At 38.0% G+C, this 24,219-nt stretch overlaps 3 protein-coding genes across 4 annotated transcripts in view; all 3 read right to left on the bottom strand.

Annotated features, from left to right (window-relative positions):
* The window catches only part of LOC140931319 (rap guanine nucleotide exchange factor 4-like), a 28,929-nt gene extending 27,817 nt beyond the window's left edge, over positions 1-1,112 (bottom strand). For both annotated transcript variants that reach the window (XR_012164955.1, XM_073381103.1), the window contains exon 1: positions 886-1,112. Coding sequence is in view for 1 of the 2 variants with exons in the window: in XM_073381103.1 (XP_073237204.1) it covers positions 886-1,081 (196 nt within the window). In the remaining variant the exon portion in view is untranslated. The remainder of the gene's footprint in view (positions 1-885) is intronic.
* A 242-nt stretch (positions 1,113-1,354) lies between these two features.
* LOC140932416 (rap guanine nucleotide exchange factor 4-like) lies at positions 1,355-10,346 on the bottom strand. Its single transcript, XM_073382029.1, has 9 exons — positions 9,743-10,346; positions 7,631-7,682; positions 5,985-6,075; positions 4,942-5,030; positions 4,382-4,452; positions 3,836-3,911; positions 1,633-1,702; positions 1,468-1,523; positions 1,355-1,381 (listed from the first exon to the last, which is right to left on the bottom strand). Exons 1-9 carry the CDS (start codon positions 9,775-9,777, stop codon positions 1,355-1,357), a joined length of 567 nt encoding a protein of 188 aa, XP_073238130.1. The 5' UTR covers positions 9,778-10,346.
* A 4,406-nt stretch (positions 10,347-14,752) lies between these two features.
* On the bottom strand, positions 14,753-24,205 carry LOC140931318 (ras-related protein Rab-18-B-like). Its single transcript, XM_073381102.1, has 8 exons — positions 23,998-24,205; positions 23,613-23,668; positions 22,638-22,699; positions 21,165-21,237; positions 19,892-20,010; positions 19,052-19,125; positions 18,834-18,885; positions 14,753-16,788 (listed from the first exon to the last, which is right to left on the bottom strand). The coding sequence occupies exons 1-8, from the start codon at positions 24,063-24,065 to the stop codon at positions 16,675-16,677; spliced, it is 618 nt and encodes a 205-aa protein (XP_073237203.1). The 5' UTR covers positions 24,066-24,205; the 3' UTR covers positions 14,753-16,674.
* Between the last annotated feature and the right edge of the window lie 14 nt (positions 24,206-24,219).

Here is a 24,219-nt window from a genome sequence, read left to right as displayed (position 1 = left end):
AACTGCCTATTAGTCGGATAAATCTCTAATAATAATAATAATAATAATAGTCTTTATTCAATCAAAGGATAAAAATACATATCCTAAGTTACAGTGAAAAAGTATTAAAAGATACACGATAAAATACAATAGTAATATAAGATAGAATAATACTATACTAAATTATATTTAAAAATAAATCTATTTACAAAAGTTTTCTTGTATCTCTCCGTTTTTATCTGAGGAAGGTGACACCTTCTCCTAGGCAAATTATATACTAATTATTTATCTTTGGGAATGATCGCACCTATCATATGATTATTAATAACTCTTTTGAAAGCGGATTTATCTTGCTGTTCTAAAAGATTAAAAATGCTAACTGTTTGAGAGGTAAAATGACGCTTATGGCACCTGTCTAAAAAACACTGTATAACAGAAGCGCCATACACAGCGAGACCATATGTGAGAATGGGAAGAACTAGTAACTAGGGTATCATTCTTATCATTTGTGACATTGTGTAACCTTTGTTCCCGGTGTGATTCTTAGACAGCAGGGCACCTAAATTGTATTAGCTAAAATTGTTGTACGTAAATGGCCTAGCTACACGAGAAACAAATTCTGTTAAAATTGAAATTTCCTTCAGAGTACTAGGAAGAGTATTAGAAAAGCGATCTAATGAAGATTCGTGTGTTGCAGTGTTGTGTGTTTCCCTTGAATAAGGTGTCATTTTTCGGTGTTGGGCCTTAAATAGGGTGTCAATTTTTTGAGTGGGATCAGGGTTTAAGACCTTGGGCGACAAACACCTATCCTAAATTTATGAAAGTATTCCCCCACTCCCTCGGGATATGGTACGCCACACACCCCACACCTCTTCTTTTGGGGTTAGTCTGACTAGTCAACCTTACCGTGAGTGATGACTCCTTCTTCCAGCAAGGCTTGCAGCATAGCAATGGCATGGAAACGGCCGTGAACTAGTGGACTGATTTTCCTCAACCAATCAATTGCCTCCGAGCCAACAAAGCATCTCTTCACTGCTTGGTTACCAAGCTTTCGTTTGCAGATAAGTTTAGATGACTGCTTCATTCTATGGCGGAGGACCATACCAGCTTCTGATAAGTCCTTAAAGGGGCACTGTGAGGTAAATATGGACACCCGGTATAAAGGTTACACACTATGTAACGTGATGTTTTATTAAGAGAACGGGGGATTACACTTATTTTACCCTACATTTAGGGAGTACTCAGCAAAAGCTACGGATCTGATAAAACGAAATGTAAAAAAAGCCTATTTCTTTTCGTAGTCAAACCTTGACAGATGATTGTGAGGTAATTATGACTGACTGACCATCCTGTAAACTATTTTATTGATCATTCGTTAACCAGTTCTATTGTTTTCCTGGCACTATGGAGGATTTAGAAAAACACAGACTAGGAAACATTCATGCGGTACTCGCGCGCAGTTAAGCTATATTAGCTACAGGCACCTACCGTAGCCGAATTGTCGTTATCCGAAGCATTTCCTTCCGTGTTCTCCTCCTTCTTTTCTAAAAAGGAAAGAGGATAACATTTATAACATTTTGGAAAATAAAACACATTTATGGGAAAATTAACCACTACTTTACAAGTTATAAGTGAGACTTTTTGCTGTTATACCTTTCATTCCAGAATACAATTTTAAAGACGAGGTCGTTGCTATCAGATGCTCAAGGTACGACTTGCTTCGCTGGAAGAGAAACATTATTTAGTGTCAGCAATCGTGGCAAACCTGAATTTTTTCACTTTTTCTTTTCACAACTGCATAAGTTGCAACTTTAACTGCGATGGTCTTCTTTGCATTTATTTCTTCATTCCGAAGTTCTAATAAAATGAAATTCATTATATATCATTACATCATCATCTTTTTCAGATATAGTACGAACCAACTCGCTAAATTGATGACCTGCAGCTGCCCCCAGCTGGCTTGCTTGCTCAGCTGGTTACTGAGCGCTGCACCGGTGTATACTAGCAGAGGTCAGGGTTCGAGTCTCGGCAAGACTGAATTTTTTGGCAGCTACATAAGTTGCGTCTTTAACTGCTATTTTCTTCTTTGCGAATTGCTTTTTTTTAATTAGTATTATCAGAAGCCTTTACAGAAACCTCATAGGCTCTTGGCATTATCAACAGGGGTCTTTTTTGCATGAGCATGCGCGACCGCTGAACAAGCGATGTGCATGGAGGCTCACCACAGGGTTTGCCTTCATCAAAATGGCGCGTCTCAAAGCTATCATAGCGATTATTTTGCTCGTTGGTCTTGGCGAATGTACTGGTGATGTAACAAAATGTGTAGTTTGCAAAAAAAAAAACTCTAACATGGTCTAAAAAAAAGCGAAGTAGACCGGCTTTAACATACACGAGCTACTATCAAATTTCATCTCCCCACTTGACCTGGACAACAGCGCGCGTATATGTAGTGCCTGGAGGATTGCGCTGACCTCATCAAAGTCTAGACAAAGTGCAGAAACGTTTGTTGATGCAAGTAAACACTTTCAATTTTCTTTGTTTTGAAATGGGAAAGGAAGATAAATATTAAAAAACAGCAAATTTCAACGGGTTCGAAGTGCGCGAAAGCCGATGTTCAGTTCAGCAGTGAATTAATATATGTTCTACAATTTTCCAAGCACTTTAAAGCTACAAAATTAAGAGCAAACGAGACGTAGATTAGTCACCTGGTGAGATGTTGGTGGTAGTCACTCTGTATGTCTCCGAACAATAAAAAAATGAATATCAATGAGACACAGTCAAAACTGCATTCAATAGGACCGAAATTAAAGTCCAATCTTGTGACCGATTTTGATGAAACAAACGGTTAGGTTTTCCAAGAAGTACAGTAAACATATGATGCCGACCAAAAGTTAAAAATCATTAGAACATTTAAGTTCTGGCCAAAAGCAAATTCCTGTAAAAGATGCGTTACAATGTTAGTCCACGCAAAAACATGAAGTTCTACAATTTTCCTATAAACAAACTTTGTATCCCTAAAATACTTAAGGCAAAAACTCTCTATTCCAACTGAAAACGGCGTGGTAGTCGCCCGCTGATCGTTATTAATCCACTCCCGAAATATGGCTAAATCAGCTATTAACAAATTATTGCCAGAAATGCTCTACGGCATCGAGAAACCGATTTACATCCGATTTATAGACAAACACTAAATAAAGAACATTTTGCTCAATAGCTACGCATCAGCAATGCATTCTATGCCAAACTTTGCGGTTCTTAAAGGGGAATCAAGACACGAGTCGAGCGCCAAACAACAACAAGCAGCCATGTTCGTGTCAGACATCCTTGAGAAACTTGCTCTTTCACCTCGTTCAGCGCATCAGTCTCCACTTTAAATCAACAGATCTTTACTTATTTTGTACAACGAAGGTCTTTCCTAAGTTCCTGCTACCATTTCAATCTCAAGCAAGCTTTCAAAGTGAACAATTTGGTTCCTATGACTATGCAGCACGGTCACTGTCACTGGTCGCGTGCTCTTTGACAAGTCAGCGGTCGCGCATGCTCATGCAAAAAAGACCCCTGTTGGCATTATCCATGTTATCCTAGCTTGTAAGAACTGAAATCCGCGGAATAATTAAAGGGGGCAGTGTGAGCCCAAACTTCTCACCTCCCGTACGTTGCATTTCCCCGGCCTGCTTTCGCCCCTTTTTTTTCAAGGTTTCATCCCTTAAGCCCTTTTTCTATGGCGAAATATTAATTCCTTTTAGACGTCCGCACCTCCCGCTCTTTCTCTTCCGCCTTCCCGTGCCTCTACCGTCCCCTGTTCTCTCTGTTTCCCTCCCGCTGTTATCCCCCTGTGAAATCTTCAATGACGTACCTTCCATATGACCCGAAAATCCCTTTTCTCCACTAGTAACAGCTCACAGAATTCACTAGTGATAACTGTCGCCTGCCTGTAGATAACAACAACAACAAACTTTATTTGAATCAAGCTTTGGAAAATAGACCCGTTTAAAAATAAATGTCAGGAATACAGGAGTAGTAAGACTAGGAAGTGTGGCCGAACTGTTAGAGCGCTAATCTTAGCGTTAATCCCCGTGTACTAGATGAATTTTTCTCGACAGGCCCATGTACAAATCCTTGACCACACTTGTAAAAATGGACAACTTCTTCGCCTCCGTACTATAGTTGGATTTCTAACTTAGTTGTGTTCAATTTGAATTACTTGTTTCATTATCCCTAAAAAGCTCCGTAAGAAGAGAGCAGTAAATATGAATTTGTGTCTAGTCACCAGTCTTAGTGTCTTAAATAGTGTGATCCTCTGTAGTTCATTTTTTTTAATGTTAGTAGTTCATTTTTTTTTAATGTTACCAGGGATTTGTTGTATATATTTCCCCATTGTTATTATTATTATTAACAATACCTTGGAGTATCATCCAGGACTGACTCACCAAACACCTTCCCAGGCCCCAGGCTGCAAATGACCTCCGCATCCTAGTGTATTGGGTTGATAAATAAAAATTAGTTTATGCACAATTATCTTCATTATTTTAACTAAATGCTAACAGGCAGAAAATGTATCTATATCATATGTATTTAATAATAACAGTGACTGCCAAGATGACTTAGGAAGATATACTTCGTAATATCCAAGTGAAAGCTAAATTTCTTCTTTTGCTCGGCGTAGCTATATTTAATGCCCTAATAACAACAAGGAAGAATCGAGCGGGAGATCAGATGAGGTGAGGAATATTTGAGGAGCAACTGACTTGTTCAATCCCGTCAGCCGTCCCGTTCGCCTTTTTTGACAGTTTTATTGGCAGTATGGTTTTAACAGGGACGCAGGCCGGTACATTTCTGTCGTAAACTTGATCGGCTGAAACCAAGTTTAATATAAACTGAAATAATTTAGCTTCACTCGGATATAAGGCATCTCTTGTCAGATTTCCGGGTTCGAGGTGCTGGAACAGTCCGAAACAGTACCTCGAATTTCCCAGAGCTTGACACGTAAACATCAAGTGTTCCTGATAGAACGGCGTACCAGTAGCATCCAATGTCCCCTTGGCGAAACACTATTAGATGGAAAAGTAATGCAAAACCATGAAATAAAAATTATGAAAAAATTTTCCGCGAATTGCTGGCAGCCGATGCAACACATAGGATCCACTCATTTGGTAAGTATGATAACTTTATCTAGCTATGATTTACTTTTTAAAAAAGTGCTTAAGCTTGAAAGACGAACTTTTCAATCCTTAAAATATCACTTCAACAATAATTAGCTTTGAGTTTATTTGAATGGTAACTAAATCTTACATAATTCACTGGCATAATTCAGTTCTGTTATAGACGTCACGGCAGGCATTGTGTAGAAAACAAGAGAGCTGGGCAACCATGTTAGTGTGCAGAAAAATTTTTTTAAGTAGTTGTAGAGTAGTTTTCTGCTTTATAAGAGTTTCATGTCGGCTCTTCTCACAAGCTGAAGTGCTCGTCACCACCTGCAGTCGTACCGTTAGCAGATTGTTAAAAATCCTGGTTCGTTTTCCTTTAAAGCGAAGCTCTCTCAAGCGCGAGGCGGAGCACCATGGGTAAGAAAAATAGGTTCTGGCCAAATCATCGGTACGTCCGTCCACCCCTTTATGTTAGCGTATATGAAGTGTCTTACTTACTACATTTTAAGTCCGAGACATACAAATTGCGTTTACTAACCTATGATTAATTGACATCTGTCAAAATAGGCTACCAGTACCCGCTGACCAGCTTCACACGACTATATTGCGGGCTCAGGTGTACAGCTCATTGAGGTGACGTGTTTTTTTAAGTTGTCCGCTGATCATTAAGGTTTTCAATTGAACGCAGGCTCACAAAACTTTTCTTTAACAAGACAGTTTTTAATAGTGCTCGAAAGAGATTCGCTTTTAGCCTTGGCTAAATCTATTTTTAGTTGTAATGTAGAGTTACATGGAGCTCGTTTTACCTCAGCGACTTAAATCGGAGCTACGTTCGCTCAAAGAGCCAATCTTACTTACAAGTAATTCTCTCTTCCAGGTCTTGATAGTATGCATAGTAACAGAGCTGATGAAGTACCGTCGTGTGAAATCGATCAAAAACTCGCAGTTCCTATGAAGGAAGAAGGCGATTGAAATCGTGGACAGTTCATTGGTTATACATTTTTCATCGGTTAATTACTTCAACTCTATTTTTACATTTCAACTCTTTCTGAACCGGCTCATTTAAATTCGTGTAAATGATCGAGACTTGCCGTTTAAAAGACTCCCTTTTATTATCCACTGACTGCCTATGGCATATATGGTATCTTACTCGCTTAAAAGCTCGATTACGTAGGAAATAAAACCAACTCGCTAAATTATTACCTACCCCCATTGGTACAACTAAGTTGCTACCTACGCTCCAACTTCTGTGCAAGTAAAAAGACGAAAAGCTGGTCATTTTCGCCGGAACTATGATGGCTCGGAAACGGTCACATTTCAATTTACCCTTGGCCTGTATCAGGTCCGATTTCCTTCTTTCCAAAACGTCTTCCATTTACCTATTTTTTTTTTTCTCTTTTCGCCCCACATGGTGGTCTGTGTTTTCGTCTTTAGTTAGCCCTCGAGTGACCGGGATACATGCTCGTCGGAAAATTCAAATTAACTCATTAAGGGAGACCAGTGTGGGTGTGGCTCAAACTTAAAGTGACCCCCAAGGGAGATTTCTGGGTGGTCAATGTCAGGGCATAATTTGTAAATTTCTTCAATGCACAGTACTAATCGATACCTGAATGGGCAAATATAGTAACTTTCCGTCCCAAATACCCTAAGTGAGATCAAAATCAGCAATTTACACCCCAAAGCGAGACGACGAGCATTCCTGTCACTTTTATAAGGGAGTTCCCCCTCTTTCATTTGAATCAATTTACTTATTTGATCAACGTGTGTGTTTAGTTTATTGTTTCACTCAGTTAATTTTCTTTGCGACGTTCTCTTAATTACGCAACTCATATGCCTTAGCAGTATTGTGCTCACATTGTAGGTGGGTCCTCCTAAAATGTTCTATACAATTGGTACACTCTTTTTCTAAAAATAAGAATGTTGTTTTTCCCGCCCAGGCTGAATATTCTTATTTTTCTGCCGATTTTAGGCTGAAAATATTTTTGTATTATTCTTAAATTATAGCTTATGACATTTTGTCGAAGTAACTTTGGAGCCAAACTGCAGGCAAAGCCTAGTGCTGTTTTTGTTTTCGCTAGGTTTTGTTATTTAAAAAGGAAAGAATTTGTCATAATACTTTTTTGCGGTTTAGCTCATGTCTTTTGTGCTGAATATTGTACATATGTATTACATGTACCGTTCATCGAATTGTCATTAGCGTTGAACATTTTGCTATAGCTAGTGCAGGTTTTTTCGTTTTGTTGGCTAGTTTCGCCGTTCAGAGAAAGGAATAATTTTATACGGTTAAGTTAAAAACATAAAATTGTATTGTATTTACGGATGTTTCAATACACAAAATTATATCTATCCTTTTCAAAATCTCAGCCTCGGCTTTATTCTTAAAATATTCTTAAAATTTCGCAAATTTCAGCCTCGATATTCTTATAAAATATATTCTTATAAAAAAAAAAAAGATTTTTATTTCATCCCTCGACAACTTCTTTTAACAAATAGCTATTATGTACCTTTAGTTTGGCGTAAACGATGTCCAGATCTTCACCTGTCCTGTCTGCAGGTCTAAATGAGAAAGAGCCCGTTATTGATATTATAACACGAGTGAGTAGACCTTTAAACGTGCTTTTTTTAATGGATAGCAAGGATGTAATAGCTTTCCCTACTTTCGATGACCATTCTTTTTTTGAGCGCGAAGCAGTAAAGTCGCACCATGGTAAGTATAGTGATATCAACAGGGGCAAAGTGCTGAATAGATAAAACGGATGTGACTGAGGAATGGAATGGAAAAAAAGTGCTACGCTGACATAGCTGAGGTTCCAGCCAACTGCTAAGAACTGGGGGGAATGGTAAAGTATCTATGAACTGATTGGAGCCGAAGAAATTAAAGTTTTATTACCTCTTCACGTAAGTTTATTCGTATTATAATTACGGGTAGCCATTTAAAACCGCTCGCACTAGTTTTAATTATATTCAAATATTCCAAAGATGGAGTAAAATTCTACGTTATTGAAATTCATACTGAAACTTCTAGGGCAGTTTTTATTTTCTGAAGAAGTTTTCAAAGATATAAATATATGAAATTTAAATTTATTTGGCCTACGTTTCATATACGTACTAAACTACTAGAGAGATACGGAGTCGCGTTTACGGTAATTATAACCGACAAATGTCAGATTCAAGTTGACAATATTTTTAATTAGGATTTGAGCAGATAAAAACTGTGCAAAATATTTTTATGCATGATTCTGAATCGAAACCACTATTTCTTCTGAAGTTATAATCAACAAAGACGAAAAATAATGGAAAAACTTGGTCAAGAGAGTAAAACTGACTTTTGCCGTCAACGTCATTTTAAGCTTTCTAAAATCACGTCTGACGTCAAAAGTGTTTGGCCAAGGTTAGTTGTGATAAATAATTTGAAATTGCTTAAGTTTAATTGTTAATATTATTGCTACATTATTGAATTGGTTCCTAATTTAAAATATAAGTTTCTAGAAAGGTTCATTATTCCAAGTTGTCTTTTACTGATCAGTTATAGTCGACTATCAAAGTAGTATTATAAGATTTTTAAGTATAAAATGCGCCGCAAAATTCCAGCAGAAACTAGGTGCCATGCCATCCAGTTTGTTTCCTTTTTCTTGTCGTATTTTCAGCAGGTTGGGCCAGTATTCATCTATGTCCAATTTTCAATGCTCGGATAGTTTTCAAGTGGTTTTTTTTAAACCCACAACAAAATAAAGCTATCAGTTACTGTCGAGTGAGCTGTTATTTGGAGGAGCGTAACAGACTTTCTTTTGTGTAAAATTATTTTATTGTACCGTTTAATTGCAACATACAATAAAATACAAAAAAAATTTAAAAAATGAAAACACTATCATGTACATAAGTACAATACTACATATTAGGTTGAACTATTAATATCATGATAATTATACTCTGATTGTGCTGTTTATGTTAGTTGTTTTGACTGTAAGACTTGTTTATTGGAAAGCAAGTAGCGTTAAAGTTATACTGTTCAAATTAACCGTCTCGTAGGTTCTAAATATGCGTCTAATCATGCATTTTTTAGTTGGATACACAAAGTTGATAAGCCTCGACTACAATATAACAGTCATCAAATTTGGAATAATCCGGACTGTGTTGTTATAAGAGCGACATGACGACATGATGTTATAAATTCTGCCAGGATCAAAGAAAAGACGAATTAAGTTTACATCAAAGCAAAGGAATTTTAATTGTACTAATATTATAATGTATGCAGATTCCTGTCATTCAGCTGGACTTTCGATTAAATGAATTTCCTTGTTACATGGTCCAAATCAGATAAGATATTTTACATCTCTTTATTTCACATTGTTTTTTCCTTTTCAATTTTTTATTCAATCTAATGCAAGGTTTTTTAGCTCTTCAATTTTAACTATTTCATTAAATTGCTGATGTTTTGGAATTTTATACCGTATTTTCAGAGTAATGGGGACCCTAAAGGAAATTGTGGACATTCCTTCCTACTCGTATAAGTTATAACTTTTACTACTTAATGAGATAATGGCCCGTCCTCTAGGAATAACGATCGATGTACATAATACTGAAGTAAAAGGAACAAATAAGAATATCTAACTCACCGTTTTTCAAGACAAGATATCCACTCGGCTACCATGGCTGAGTTGTTGAGCCAAATACCAAAGCAAAATCAACAGATCGCTCCTTTTCAGGGTCGTTTCGATAATTGTAACTTTAAACATCAGGCCCACATGCCATGGGATCGAGTCATTTCGCTAAAATGGTCTGCAAGATTGCGACACAGCCAAAAGTTCACTATGAAGATCAAAGCATCGCGCATTTCAAGCTGACCAATCATCTCATAAGATATTGACCGCTTTATATCAATAATATGCCGCTAGAAGAAGAAGAATCCATCTAGGTGAACACGTTTCGTTGCAGAGGGCCGTAGTAGTTTAGGCTTTTCAGCGTCGGAGGTAATTCTTTGTTTGCTTTGTATGGCACTTTTATTCAGTGCTACAGTAAACAATAATACGGTTGGTTGTTAATTGAATATAATTGTAAACTTGGTTTGCATTTGCAAATTGGTCACGCTGTCGACTTTGTCGATCGTTCAAAAGAGTCTGGCACTAGTAAAACTAGATGGGTGACAACTGGTTACATCAATACAGATTTCGGGAAAGGGTCCTGCTAAATCACGTGGTACAAAGACAAACAATAAGAACTAATATTATGTCCTGCTTTCCAGTAAAGCATGTGACTGGTCTTCTGCAAAGGGCTGCAAAGTGTAGTCTTACGAATCAAACATACTAACTGTTTTGACTTCACCACTGTATTACAAAGTTCGTTACTGCCTCTCTATTTTCCCAACGAAAACGCAGTAGCAGAGAGCGAGCGAACGCGAGGATAAAGGGGTACTGACATGATGACTGTAAATTTGAAAACTGTAAAATCGACTCTGTTCAAAAGAGTCTTAACCGACGTTTCGGCAAATGAATGCTGCCTTCTTCTGGGTACAAGACTATATACCGATAAAAAGTTCGTTAAGCTAATTTAACGAACTTTTTAACCGTATATAGTCTTCAGTGTACCCTGAAGAAGGCAGCATTGTAGAAACGTCGGTTAAGTCTCTTTTGAACAGCTTCGATTTTACAGTTTTCAAATAAACATTAAATAACTATACACTGCGCGGGGATTTTAATCTTTGTTACACAATATTAGACTATAGAAATAATGACTCCCTCGCGCTCCTCTTGACACGTGTCAGGTTTAAGCGTTTATCGAATGAAATATACGAGACAAAAAGGAGGACATGTGTAAATGCACTAGCATAACAAACTGTTTTCTTAATCGCTTAGAATGAAAAGATCCTTTGAGATTAAAGATTTTCATCAACTTTGTCAAGAAGTTGTTTGTACAACTGTGACTGAAGAGGCAAACGTCTTCAAGGTTGCGTCCGATTGGCTGTATCACAGGCGCAGTGTGAGCGCATCTCGCTGGCCGAGAAACTTTGAAAAAAGAGCTCTTCCAACTCGATTTATTATAACCTGCGATCAGGCGTTTTTTTTTTTTCATGTTTTTTTTTCAAGGGCGGAAAGGGATAATAGGGAGAGGGCATGATCTCAGGCTAGATTTATTAGCAAGTAAAGTGCAGCCATATTATTTAGCAGCCGGATGGTTGCCAATTTTCCAGTATACTGTTGAATCTAGAGTCGTTTTATTCCCTGCTTTAAATATCAGTTGACATATAAGGATACATAACTGGCCACCAATTCAACCGCTTCCTAAATCAAATAAAACAATTTAAGCTCTCTGAAGATCAGTGCTACTTCCGTGACATAAAAACAGGTAAAATGAGAGTTAAACTGATCTAAAAATACAACAATGATTAAAACTAAGAAATAGTTTGTCCATAGTCTCTGAGATCGGTACGCGTAGTCTATGCCGATTTTTGAAAATTTTAAGGGTTAAGTTCAATGTGGCATCAGAGATAGCATGTCGCACACTGAGGCTAACACTTGTCCAACTAACCAAACGGAATTTATTACCAGAGCCGCAAAGGACAAGTGTGCAGTAAAAAGGCACACGATTACTTCAATCGTCTCCTTAAACTCGTGACGAAAAGAAGATTTGGAGCTGGAAAATAAGATGGCTCCGATAGCACAGCAAATTACCATGACGAGAAGCAGGGCGCTGAAGAAACCAACAAAAGTGATGGGGTAAAACCACGACAAGCTGCGCGTGGTCATCGTTGTTACGTCATCAAGGCAGGTATGGTACGCGGTTATTACAGCATTAAGGCAGCTGAAGTTAAAAGACTGTGTGTCGGCCATTTGGCTTCCTGTATAGAAAGAGTAAATAGAGTCGAACCTCCCATAAGCGCTAATTCAACAGAGTCTGGAAGGAGTATCTCGGGATGCGGGATTTGACCCTAAATATAGTGCAGGACTCGGGAAAACGCAAACTTTTGCGGGATTTGACCGCTACTCTGGAGGCAGGATTCGCCAAAATCATGGCACGAGATGCGGTATTGGGAAAGAAAATAGTATTTGGCATCGAGATGATAGAGGTTCGGGATGTAGGATTGTTGTGGAAACGGAATAGCCCCCCCCCCCCCCCCCCCCCCCCACCCCAACAAACCCCGTTCCAACGACAGGGGTTACTTCCAAGGAGAGGTCCGGACACATCTACTTTATGGAAGATAATTTACAACATGCAGTCTCAAAGTTACGATATATGTGTACTTCCAAAAGAGCAGGTCGCTTACGACAGGTGGTCCTCGATCGAACATTTCAACAGTAAAACAGAACTCATCAGTTACTCCGCCGATTGAATTCAAAGGTGAGCACGAATGCCAAGGAATGGTACAGACTTGAAGTTTTCGAGCCCTCCTGGCTTGCCGACAAACTGCTCACACGTCGTATAATGTTTTCGCGGCCCGTGAGTACCATCCAGTACAATTCATAATTTGCACTGGCCGAGCTACTGGCAACCGGTTATTGTCATTTCTCTAGTTTAGAGACCCTGTACTGGTAACGTCTCATTTCATTACCATAGATATTAACTATGCAATTAAGAATTCAGAAAATCGAGAATATTACGTACATACCTTCGGTTCTTGTCCAAGTATTGCCTGTAGTTGAATATGCGACTTGTGTTGCTTTCAGTAACAACAACGTTTTTGCATCGACAAAAGGACAAAGCAAATGTTTGAACGAAATCTACAAATTTTGCCAAGAACCTGTCGCTTCTTTGCTTTTCATAGCTGTCCTACAGTTCACTAAGTGACTGGCTTAGACATCTTAATAAAAATGTGAAATGTTTTTGAAAGTCTCCAAACTCCAAAGTTAATTAATTTTATGTAATTGTTTGCAAGAACCGACAATTCACCAGGGGCACCCAACGACTGTTTTCTGGAAAACATTTGTTCGGAGAAGCAAATATTACCTAGAATTTTCTATTATTTGAGGAGGGCTAATAATTTCTAGATGACCATTTCATTCATGCACAATTTCCGATGGGAAGCTTGTCTTATATATTCCCTACGATTTTCTAAAGTTTATATGATTTTTCTCATTTCCCTGCCCAGATTAGGATAATTTTTCGTACCAAAAAGGAAACCTCAAATTTTTGGATTCAAAAAATGTGATGGAGCAATAAAAAAATTCTCACTTTCGTAATATGCTAAGTTGCATCTTAAATTCTCGGGATAATAATACGGAAGCCCTTGTAATTTCGAAAAGGCTCAATTTCCCCTAGGATGACTGAACAGATACTAGCGCCGCTTAGAATGCATCTCTTCTAGAGATCTAAAAGTACTCTGGAAAGCCTTAAAAGTGTTTTGTGTGTCTTGAGGAGGAAACCGTCGTTGGGTGCCCCTGATTTACAGCTTCCTGTAGGCTTTGAAAAAAAGTCCTTCGTCCAATTTGATTCTGGCGCCAATCAAGTATATATGAAAAGTCCTTCGTTCCGCGCCATATACTCCCGAAGGAAGAAACAATTACAAAAACGTTTAAACCAGCAATATCCTCCATTGTTATGTAGCAGGAATTTTTCCCCAACATCGCACGCTCTCACTGGTTACTTCGTGGTCACATGACATCTAACAATGAAACTGTTTCCCGCCAAAATCTTTGAGGGGGCAACTTGAGTCTCATTGAGATTCTCGTGAAACAAGACTTAACTGTTTCCCTCGGGACCAGTCATTAAATACAAGTGTTTATTGTTTCCTTGCCGTAAGGTCGCAGTGACAGCTTCTTTTGGTAACAACTCAATTAACAATCCCACAATCATCACAACAAATAAATAAGCAGCTAGTGGCACTTACTCGGTAACTAAACAAATTACAAAGTTCTTTCAGTCCATTAAGTTTAACGTGAGCCGTTATTGCAGAAACAACACTTGACAGCGGCTTCAAGTAACCAATCGCTCCATGTAAGGGATCCAAGACAGTCTGGGATTCTGGATTCCACGCTGTGGATTCCGGATTCCGGATTCCAGGTACTGGATTCCAGTCTTTGTCAGCGGAACTTGGTCGTTAGTGGGATTCCGGATTCCTTGAGCTGTATTCCAGATTCCAAAGCCCAGGATTCCGGATTTGACAAGCGAAATAAATTTCTCGGATTTCGGTATCTGTATTTTCTTACATGGGGCGAAACCAAGTGCAGAAGAAGACTTTTTTTAGCTTGTAGTTTGCTTCCCATTGTGGGTCATGCGATAATACCGCTCCAGAGAACTGTTTCTTTGATTAGTCTTATCCACGTGCATATGTACTAAATACTGTTTTAGGAATACTTCACTTTTTATACTACTACATGAAAAATTACTGCAATTTGATTGGCTTAGAGCAGTGATATTTCAGCTTAATTTGAAATACCTACATGTGAAAATTTCAAACCTTTTGCGGGTAGTAGTATAAACAAATAATAGCATGATTTGTACATGATCTTTGGCATAAAGACCACTCGTGATATTCAAAATTGTCCCAAATTTTACTCGCCTAACGGCTCGTGAAATTACGTATAACAATTTTCAAATATCACTTGTGGTATTTATGCCAAATATCACTACAAATCATGCTATTACCTATACTAATTTTCTAGAAAGATATACACCACACTTTGTTTCCACCATAGAACCCTGAAATATTTTTTATTAAGATTATAAACTAAATGGCGGTGTAAATTTACAAAAGGTCTTGCCAAGTTCGAATAGGCTATAATTCATACCGCATTTCCCTACGGACAGGTCTAGCGAGAGTTTTATTTATTTCAGTTTTGCAAGCGAGTGTAAAAGTTGATCATACCATGTCATAAACTTGCGGACGCACGAGCGGAAGGAAGCAACTTTCTCCTTTCGCGCTGAACAGGCTAAATTTTATTTTAATCCTACTGTTAAGAAAACTTCCACCTTGATTTTTATGTAAAAACCGTGGCGTACAACCATGCAGGTGAAAAGTTATTTCGTCGATCAGTCACAAAGAAGTACAAAAAAGATCAAAAAAGGCCAACCACTCGAAACATTGCTCTCAACTCCACAAAGTAAACGAGCTTCTGAAGATTATTCTAACTTTCCCAGGAGCATTTTGTGTGTGCGGTGAAGGTACTAAGTAATGACTTCAGCTAAGAATTGACCTAAAACAGCAATATCATCGTTACATAGCCCCGTTAAGCCAGGGCTTCAAGGGCCGTTATGATTTGAACATTAGGGAGCTTAAGCAATGACGACGGCGACGTCAACGAGAACGGTAAAAAAGCAATAGGTTGAGATAGGCAAAACAACAGCTCTGCACGTGCATCACGCTTTTTTGTACATTTTTTGCCGCGCACGACTACGACGTGAAAATGCCTAATTTCACGTTTTGTGGAGAACGTGAACACAAGACGACAACTTTATTTTTCTTTTCCTGAACCCCCCAGAAAAAACTGCCAACGTTTGACAGACTAAACGAGATGGAATAAGCGCGATACAGTTTGAAGCAGCAGGACTTCACTTTTCAAGTGACGCTTTAGTAGTCGTCGCCGTCGTTGTTGCTTAAGTTCCCTACTGTTCCCTAAAGTTCCCCATTATATTCGGCTTAACCAGAGGCAAAGCAAGAAAGAGTGCTGTGGATCTCAGGCAGCCTAAACTCACGAGATTCCGAAAAGATTACCCAAGAAATCCCTGCAAATGCCCACCATTAGTTTGAGGCATGAAAAGTCTAGTTACTCGTAGTTTCATTGCCTAAATATAGTGTTAAATAAAAAATAGACAATTATTTTTTGAATTCAATTGATACAAAGACACGTTCTACCGTTTTTTAAAAAAGGTAGAAATTAATTAACAATTATTCCTCGAGCCCGAATGGGCTATTGACGGGTGAGAGGAATAATTGTTTTAGTAAAATCCAACTAGTTGGTAAAAAATATCGAGACAAAACAACTTTAATCCTTTTTTGCCGCCAAAAAGCCGGCGCTTTTCGCTACTAGTGGGCTATAACATATAGCCCAGTAGTAGCTCAACCAATCAGAACACAACATTGATAACAGACCACTAGCTAGATTTTAATAATGGGATATAGCCTCTTTAAAACCAACCAGAAATAACCGCGATTTTTCGTGAACAAGTACTGAATTCTCATTTTGTTTCCCCCCTTTAATGTTTGGACGCCTTCTTGCTTTTGCAAGTGTCGCAGAAGTGCCCGTGGTTCAACTAAATCTTCACTCACCCCAAATTACACCCTTTTGGAGCCTTCCATAAAAATACATGCCCTTATGCCGGTTACAAACATTATAGTTCAACCTCTTTAAGTACATTACTTCGATACTTCATTGTAGTGTTGCTTGTAACATGTATTCACTAACAACTTCTTGGCCCTAGCGAAATACAACCAACGCATTTTTAACGTGAGTTCCTCAATTAGCGGACACCTCCCCTATAGGGATCCTTTTTCTAATATCAGGGGTGGTTCCGGGAGATTGGACTGTACAGTCTAATATATCACTACCGGTAAGAAAAGTTTACAAAATTACTTTTGAGGTCCAAGGATAAAAACATTTCAACTGAGTCAGAGTAGTCATGTAAGTGAACACATTCCACTGCATCCTGAGATGACTTGTGAACCGGCTTCTGTCAGTTTTACTCCGCCAGTGGCACCATCTTTCTCCCATAAACCTGGTGTCTGAATTATCTGTACAAAGACATGACAGTGAGGTTAGTCTTTGGAAACCTGGGCCGGGTTGTTCAAAGCGGGGTAAAGATAACCCAAGGTTAGAGCGAAATTTGAATTCAGATATGAAAGCTTAAAAGGCAAATTCACGTTACATGTGTAATAGGCCATTTCCGAGTTCCCCCGGGCCTCTGTATCAAAACGAGGTTCGGTGCTCAGCTTTTGAAATGATTTTTCATTGGCCGAATTTATACTAGAGACGAATTATCCGTCTCAGACGGATAATCTGTCTCTAGTGTAAATTCGGTGCTTAAGACGAATTATGGAGCAAAATTCGTCTGAGGCTGATTCGTCTGTTAGCACATTGTGAAGACGTGCTAACAGACGGATAATTCGTCTTAGACGGATTATCCGTCTCTAAATTCAGTTATATCTAGACGTAACGTAGACGGTTTTTTGACGAAGTTTCCACATGAGAGGGACTGGTTTCTATATTTTCGCAATGTTTCCTGTTTCCCGCTTAAAATATCTAGACAATCTATGGAACAAAATTCGTCTTCGGATTTATACTTAGACGAATTCTCCGTCTGACAGATAACTCGTCTCTAGTATAAATTCGGCCATTCTCACGCAAATAAAACTCATTTCCACAAGAAAGGCTGAGCACCTAACCTCGTTTTGATACAGAAGCCCGGGGAACTCGGAAATTGCCTATTCCTTTGGTCTGCAATTTGTTGATTGGATGCTCTAAAAAGAATAGTGATAATTGTTTGAGAAAATGCTTTTAAACAAAAGAAAGAGAAACCCGGATTAAAATTTATGCCCGCGTTAGCGCTAATCGGTCTTCGAACAACTGGGATTTCTTTGACATTTCTTTGAATAAATAATTATTGCAGTCTATCTGAGGGCCCATTTCCTCGAAAGATGGTTAAGTTTAACCCAGGAATAAACAAAATTTTAAGCAAGGTTTTCTTGTCTAAGAACACGTAACAAGAGCTTACAAGAGACTGTTGTGCCTTTATTTCCGAAAAAAATGATAACATAAAATGTTACTCTAAGCAATGCATAGGAAGGTAAATACAAAAAGTGGACCAAAACTAATCCTGGATTAGCGCTAACCGGCCTTTCAGGAACAGCGCCCAGAAAAACTGACTTCACCCAGAAACTAAGGCCCTAGATGTACTAACATGGGGCGGGGGACACAAAAGCACTAAATACGGCTTAGTTTCGGGTCCCACTGAAATTCAACTACTACTGCAATAGTTGCGTGTCATTTAATAGTCATCCCCTTTAGCTGAGTCTCGTCCATTGTGGAACAGTTTTGCGGTATTTCCAGAAGGACACTGGTATTGAAAATTCGGTGGAGAGTACGACAACGATGTGACTGATTTCTCAACAATAAATTATATTCATCCTTGCAGATCACAAGCATTACAGTCAGATACGATTATACCATCAACCAACTTAAGCGGCAAGCCGTGACATTCCGGTGTATATTGAGGGTATTTACACAACCAGTGCAAAATACCGTTTCAGAGAAAATCAAGAACAACACTCGTTGTTTATTAACAATAATTTATCGTGCTTGCCTTTATTTTGTGTCAGATTCATTTATATCATGCAAACTTATTAAACTGGTAAGTTAATGTACTGAATAGTTGGATGCAAACTTCTTGCTCTTGCATGAACTGTTAAATTTATTTTCCCGTATTCTCAAAAAATAGACAACCTTAAGGCTTCATTTTAATTTTTTTCACCAGAGAAGTTAGCACGGCTATATTTATTGAAGGAGGTTGATCCACCTTCCGATCGCAAAATATTAAAACTTCTAACATTTGACAACGTGTTTCCGTCACTACGACATCTTCGCTAAACCCGTAGTAGAATGACGACGGCTATTACATTTTCCCGCCAAAATAACGCTGGTTCAGACGCGCGCACTACTTAGTATTGAGCAAAACTCGTTCTCATTGTCGTCCTTGTCTTAGAATCTAAAGGTTTCTAAAAGTTTAATCATTATAATGATAACTGACGAGAAATCGCTCAGAATGAAGTTACATAGTTACCTTTTCTACAAGTTCTTCAAATGCAAGCTGTACTCCTTCCTTTGTTCTTGCACTGCATGAATGAAACAAAATAATCACAAGCATTAATGTAATATGGTTCGGTCGTGGGTTCTAGAGCGAGCGCGATGGAGGAGTCGAATTTTTTTTGTTCCATACCGTGAAATTTACGATCAATAATATTTAAGCCTTTTACAATCAATCATCCATTGTTTACTCACCTTGCTTCAATAAATAACATAGAATGTCTTCGAGCAAACTGCAAACCCTGTTTCCTGTCAACCTCACGGCCTTCCTAAAATGTAACAGCAACGTAAATTGTTACATGTAATCACCACCATGAAATCCAAATTTGTGATACCCAAATGCTATCAAATTTGTGATACCCACAGACAAATTAATTAAAAAACATGCACAGAATCTACAACTACTAGTCCCGGGGGGGGGGGGGGGGGGAACTCCACATATGAAAGGGGTGGGGATGCTTGCGGAAATTTTGAATTAAACCCCTAAAGGAGACCGATCTGGTTGTGGCCCGAGCTTTTTTTGACCCCTAAAAGAGACCATGTTAAAACACAGACAATATATATATTTTTATATTTTTTGACGTGCAACCTTAAACGAGACCTTCACGGCTAAATATGATGGCGTTTTGCCCAGGACACCCTAAGTGAGACCAAAATCCGAAATTTACACCTCCTAAGCGAGACGACGAGCATCCCCACCACTTTCATATGGGGAGTCCCACCCCCAGGCTACTAGTATCCACAGATGGAATTGAGAGCCTCTGTAAAACAGACGTTTCTTGCATTGTAAAACTGCTTTCTGCAAAATGGCATCACTTCCACATGTACAAAAAGTATGAGTAACTTCCACATGTACATGCACATGTAGTAAAACTAGTATCTTAAGGTATGATATTGCAAAAAAAAGTGCTAGCAACATTAAGCTGCGTGTTTTTAGCCAATCAAAATTGAGATACCAACACACGTGCAACATAATACTTGTTGTTACAGATCTAAAGGGCTTAAAGAGCCAGTGCTAATATAAATTGAAATTACCTTATCTATTTTGTTGCCAACCAACATTTTTATTATGTCCTTTTTGGTTGAGTACATTTCTACTTCATTTAGCCATTCTTCCAGTTTATCAAATGTTTCTCTGCTGCTTGTGTCATAAACTAAAAGGAAAGTAACATGAGTGGTAAGATAATTTTCAAAATAGTGCAGCATACAATAGCTACTCAAGTTCAAATGATTATAGACTGGGCCACCTTAATAAACTACCCAACTTGCAATACTAACAATATAGTTACGTATAGTTTTAGAACAAAAATCTTTTATTACACACTCTATTAACGCCTGTACTTCCTTAGGCCGCGAATCATCCCATTCAATAAAATATGACTTAAATAATGCATCACTCAATATTGTATCAGCTGTGGGGGTAACTATCAAAAAACTGAAAAAAATTGACCTTTTAAGCCCCAATATCCACACACGTACATATGTACACTGTAATTTCCAAATCTCCAAAACATTTCTTAAAGGAACTAGTTGAAAGATTTTGATAAAATGCCAAAAAATTTTCCCTTTGGTGATCATTTACTTCTCATAGCCTTTCCTTTTGATGATGTATGGATACGATGAGGAGAAAATTGATGTTGGTCATTCTTGGGATTTAAAGTTTTAACCCCCACTACAGCAGATACCTCCCAGGAAGGTTAATTCCTGAATTGAATAGATAATATCCTGTTAGTATCAGTGTTTTGTCGTATAGTATGCTTCAAATTACTATCACCATCAAAGGAAACTGCATGACTTAAAGGATGCATTCCTTTACCTAGGACGATCTGGATCAGGGTCAGTGATCCGAGATCACTGGGATCATGGAAGATCAAATAAACCAATGAATCCACTCTACACAAGGATTCATTGGTTCATTTGATCTACCATGAACTGAGTGATCTAAGTTCACTGATCCTGATCCTTATCATCCCAAAGGAATGCACCCAAAATGTGTCATTGATGCAATTTTACCACAAGTGCTGTGTGTGGCTACTTTCTGGGCCATTTAACTTGGCACGCCCTTAGAGCAAACATGTTTGGTAGTGTGAGAAAAGAGGTTTTCACAGTAAGAGTTACATAGTGCAAGTGTCTATTATGCGGCATCTTTAATAGTACATGTATTTATTCAGAATAAATTATCTTGATGTGTACTTTGTAAGCCAGATGTTATGTACAGAGATTGTGAATCAAGAGATCACCATAAAGGCTGTCAAGAGAACACACAAATGATATAATCATTATGAAAATTATAGAGTTAAGTAACTACCTAAAATAACGCCTTGTGCTCCTCTGTAATAACTGGGTGTCAATGTTCGGAAGCGCTCCTGCCCTGCAGTATCCTATGGTACAACAACAAAAACAAGCTTTTTTTAAATCTTTCTTTTCTTATAAAAGGACAATGCTATTTAATATGCCAGAAATTAGCTTTTGTGCCAGTTGAGATGGGCACAAGAGAAAAAAATATTACAGAAAAAAACAATTCGTAAAAGAACACAAAACCAAACGTGTTCTAAGTATGTATCTAATTCCAGTGGAACCTCGATAAAACAAACCACTATATAATGAAGTCCTTGGTATAACGAATGATTTTCCTTACCTCAGTAATAGTAAAACATATGGAAAAGTACCTTGATATAACAATACCTTGTTACAGTGAATAAATTTTGCCAGTCCCTTGGCACTTCGTTATCGAGGTGCCACTGTAAAATAGATTGAGCTCCAAAACACTGACTTATTGATATTAACACCTGTACTTCCTTTAATAGGCCGGGAATCATCCCATTCAATATGACTTAAATAATGCATCACTCAATATTGCATCAGCTGTGAGGGTAAAATGGTTTATCCTGCATGCAATAATTATCAATTATCCCACGAGATAGCCAACGAGGCAGGCCATCTGATATTACGCGATGGTGTGATTTGGCACAATAATATTGATCTCAAATTGCATCCGTCGCAAAATTTGAGGAAAATCGCATAATTCGCAAAAAAATGCCAAATTCAAGGAAAGTAAACAATGAATTCTAACTTTAATTAAACACTTTCCTAATCTTAATGTTAGTTAAGGTGATTTACCACTAGAGAAAGCCTTGCAAGGCATCTGAAACCTTCAATCGCAGTATCTGGCCAGCCATTTTGATTTCAGAGACAAGCAGTGCGGTCAGCGGTGTAACGGTGTCATGTAATATTAAGCAAGTGTCCTTTTTCTTTTCCAGGTCAAAATAATCGGACAAATTTAACTATTTTGTTGTAAAATAGATGTTTCATTATTCCTTTACATTCAAATTGCCTGTTAAACAACATTTAAGTGGTTTTTCTCCTTTGAAACCTGGTAAAACAATGTAAATTAGCCCTGAAAAAATTGCACAATTTATCGCATGATAGTCCTATCTTATCGCACAATCTACCCTAAAAATATCGCACAATTTCTGCTTTTTATCGCACCCTATCAGATGGCCTGACGAGGCTTGAGTGCCGAGTTGGCTATAATCATCTCATATCCAACAAGTGCGAGTGGAATAATTGTTTTATTAAAAACGCCCACAAAATATCGAGAATTCTTCCCGACTTTATTTGTAAAAACAGCCGATTTTCAGCTTGTTTTTAATTTTGTGCAGACGTGTACAGTTACCATTAATTTAGAGAGCATGGCATAAAGGCTAATCCAATGATTCAGTTTTTAATAATTTAAATTATCTGGCAGCCAAAATACACACTGTAGGAATGAAGTATTTACCCAAATAGCGAGTTTTGCCTTGTTGCCATCAATAGTAAGTGTTTTAACTTTGAAGTCGACACCTGCAAATCAAAGAAAGCAAAGTTTGAACTCCAAGCAGCTTTCAATAATAATATTACTGATAAAAATTTGTTGATAAGACTTATCATATTTTTTTTTTAAATGAGGCTGGTTCCAAGTTGTGTTTATACATTAAAACTGTGATACTCCTCATTATGTTGTTAAAATAAAACAATTCACGGAGAGCACATGAAAGTAAATGTTGAGAAGATCATTGCAGTGATAGATTTATGCATGTTAACTGAAAACCATGATCTCTCTTATTGCTGATTAACCTGAAGGAAGTAATTAATTGACAACAGAAAAAAATCAAGAAATTTAAACTCTTGGAGCATGGCAGAGAATTGCAGGTCCACACCATGACGGGTAATAATAATATGAGAAATAAGCCCCAGTTTATTGGTAAAACTAGATGGGAGGTGTATATGGAACAATTTTCTGCAACATTTTGTGAAATACTGTCGAGAATCGATGCTGCCTGTCTAACCACCTGCAAGAGCAAGTAAACATGCAATATTTTTCATTCTCATGTACAGTGTAGCAGCTGAGTAACAGCTTTCTGGTTTGAACAACACAGCAGCTTGAAACAATGAAAAGTTGTTGCTTTGCAAGTTGTTCCAATAAGCAGGAGGCGGTCACACTTTAAGGTTTGACTGTGGCTGCGCATTTTGTTTTTCACATTAAGGTGCAGTGTACGGATTTTCTAAAAAGAATAATTTTTTGCTGTTTTAGCTGCTGAAACACAGCGTACACTGTATAAATGCCTAAAGAGGTTGGGACAGTGATACCTTTCTGGTGGGAAAATGTTGCTTTAACATAGAGGAGGTTGTGCCAAACCTTTAGCAAAAACACACGAATTTCCCTGGTAAACAGCCCCCAAGGATGGCACTGTACATGGCCCACTCCAATACTTACCTATTGTGGCTCCAATATCAGGATCAAACGTGTCGTCAGTGAACCTCAGGAGTAGGCTGCATAAAATTTAGGTGAAGAAGTTTGCAATCATCAATTTAACAGTCATTTAAAACAAATCCTTAACATAATTTAAAAGTAAACTATAGCTTTATCTTCAAATTATAAGTTCACTTTTTTCTACAGGGATCACATGTAACACTGGACTTCTACAGAGATTACTTCCATAAAAATTCCTGCCCGTTTCAACGTAAAAATTAAGTATAAACCCTATAAACCTGGACTCTGCATCCTTAACCACTGGAATGAGTGATAAGCTTACATAAACGGCTGACTGAAACAAATAACCTAAACATAAAACTTATCTGTAATAACCCTATCAGCTTACCTAGATTTTCCAACTCCACTTTCGCCAACAATCAAGATCTTCAGCGTCGTAAGAACGTCGTTTTCCATCGTGCCAAGAAGCACTCTACTCTTGCAGAGCGTTTTGATTCCCCAGACTTTTAATTTACCGCTGAAATCAACTGAAATATTCCGCTATATCTTCTCATTTCGTCATTGTTATTTTCTACAGGAGACACGTCTTTTGTTATGGCGGAAGACCGCT

This window comes from Porites lutea, chromosome 3 (assembly GCF_958299795.1).
Source record: "Porites lutea chromosome 3, jaPorLute2.1, whole genome shotgun sequence".
Taxonomy (NCBI): domain Eukaryota; kingdom Metazoa; phylum Cnidaria; class Anthozoa; order Scleractinia; family Poritidae; genus Porites; species Porites lutea.
This window is presented reverse-complemented; position numbering and strand designations above follow the sequence as displayed.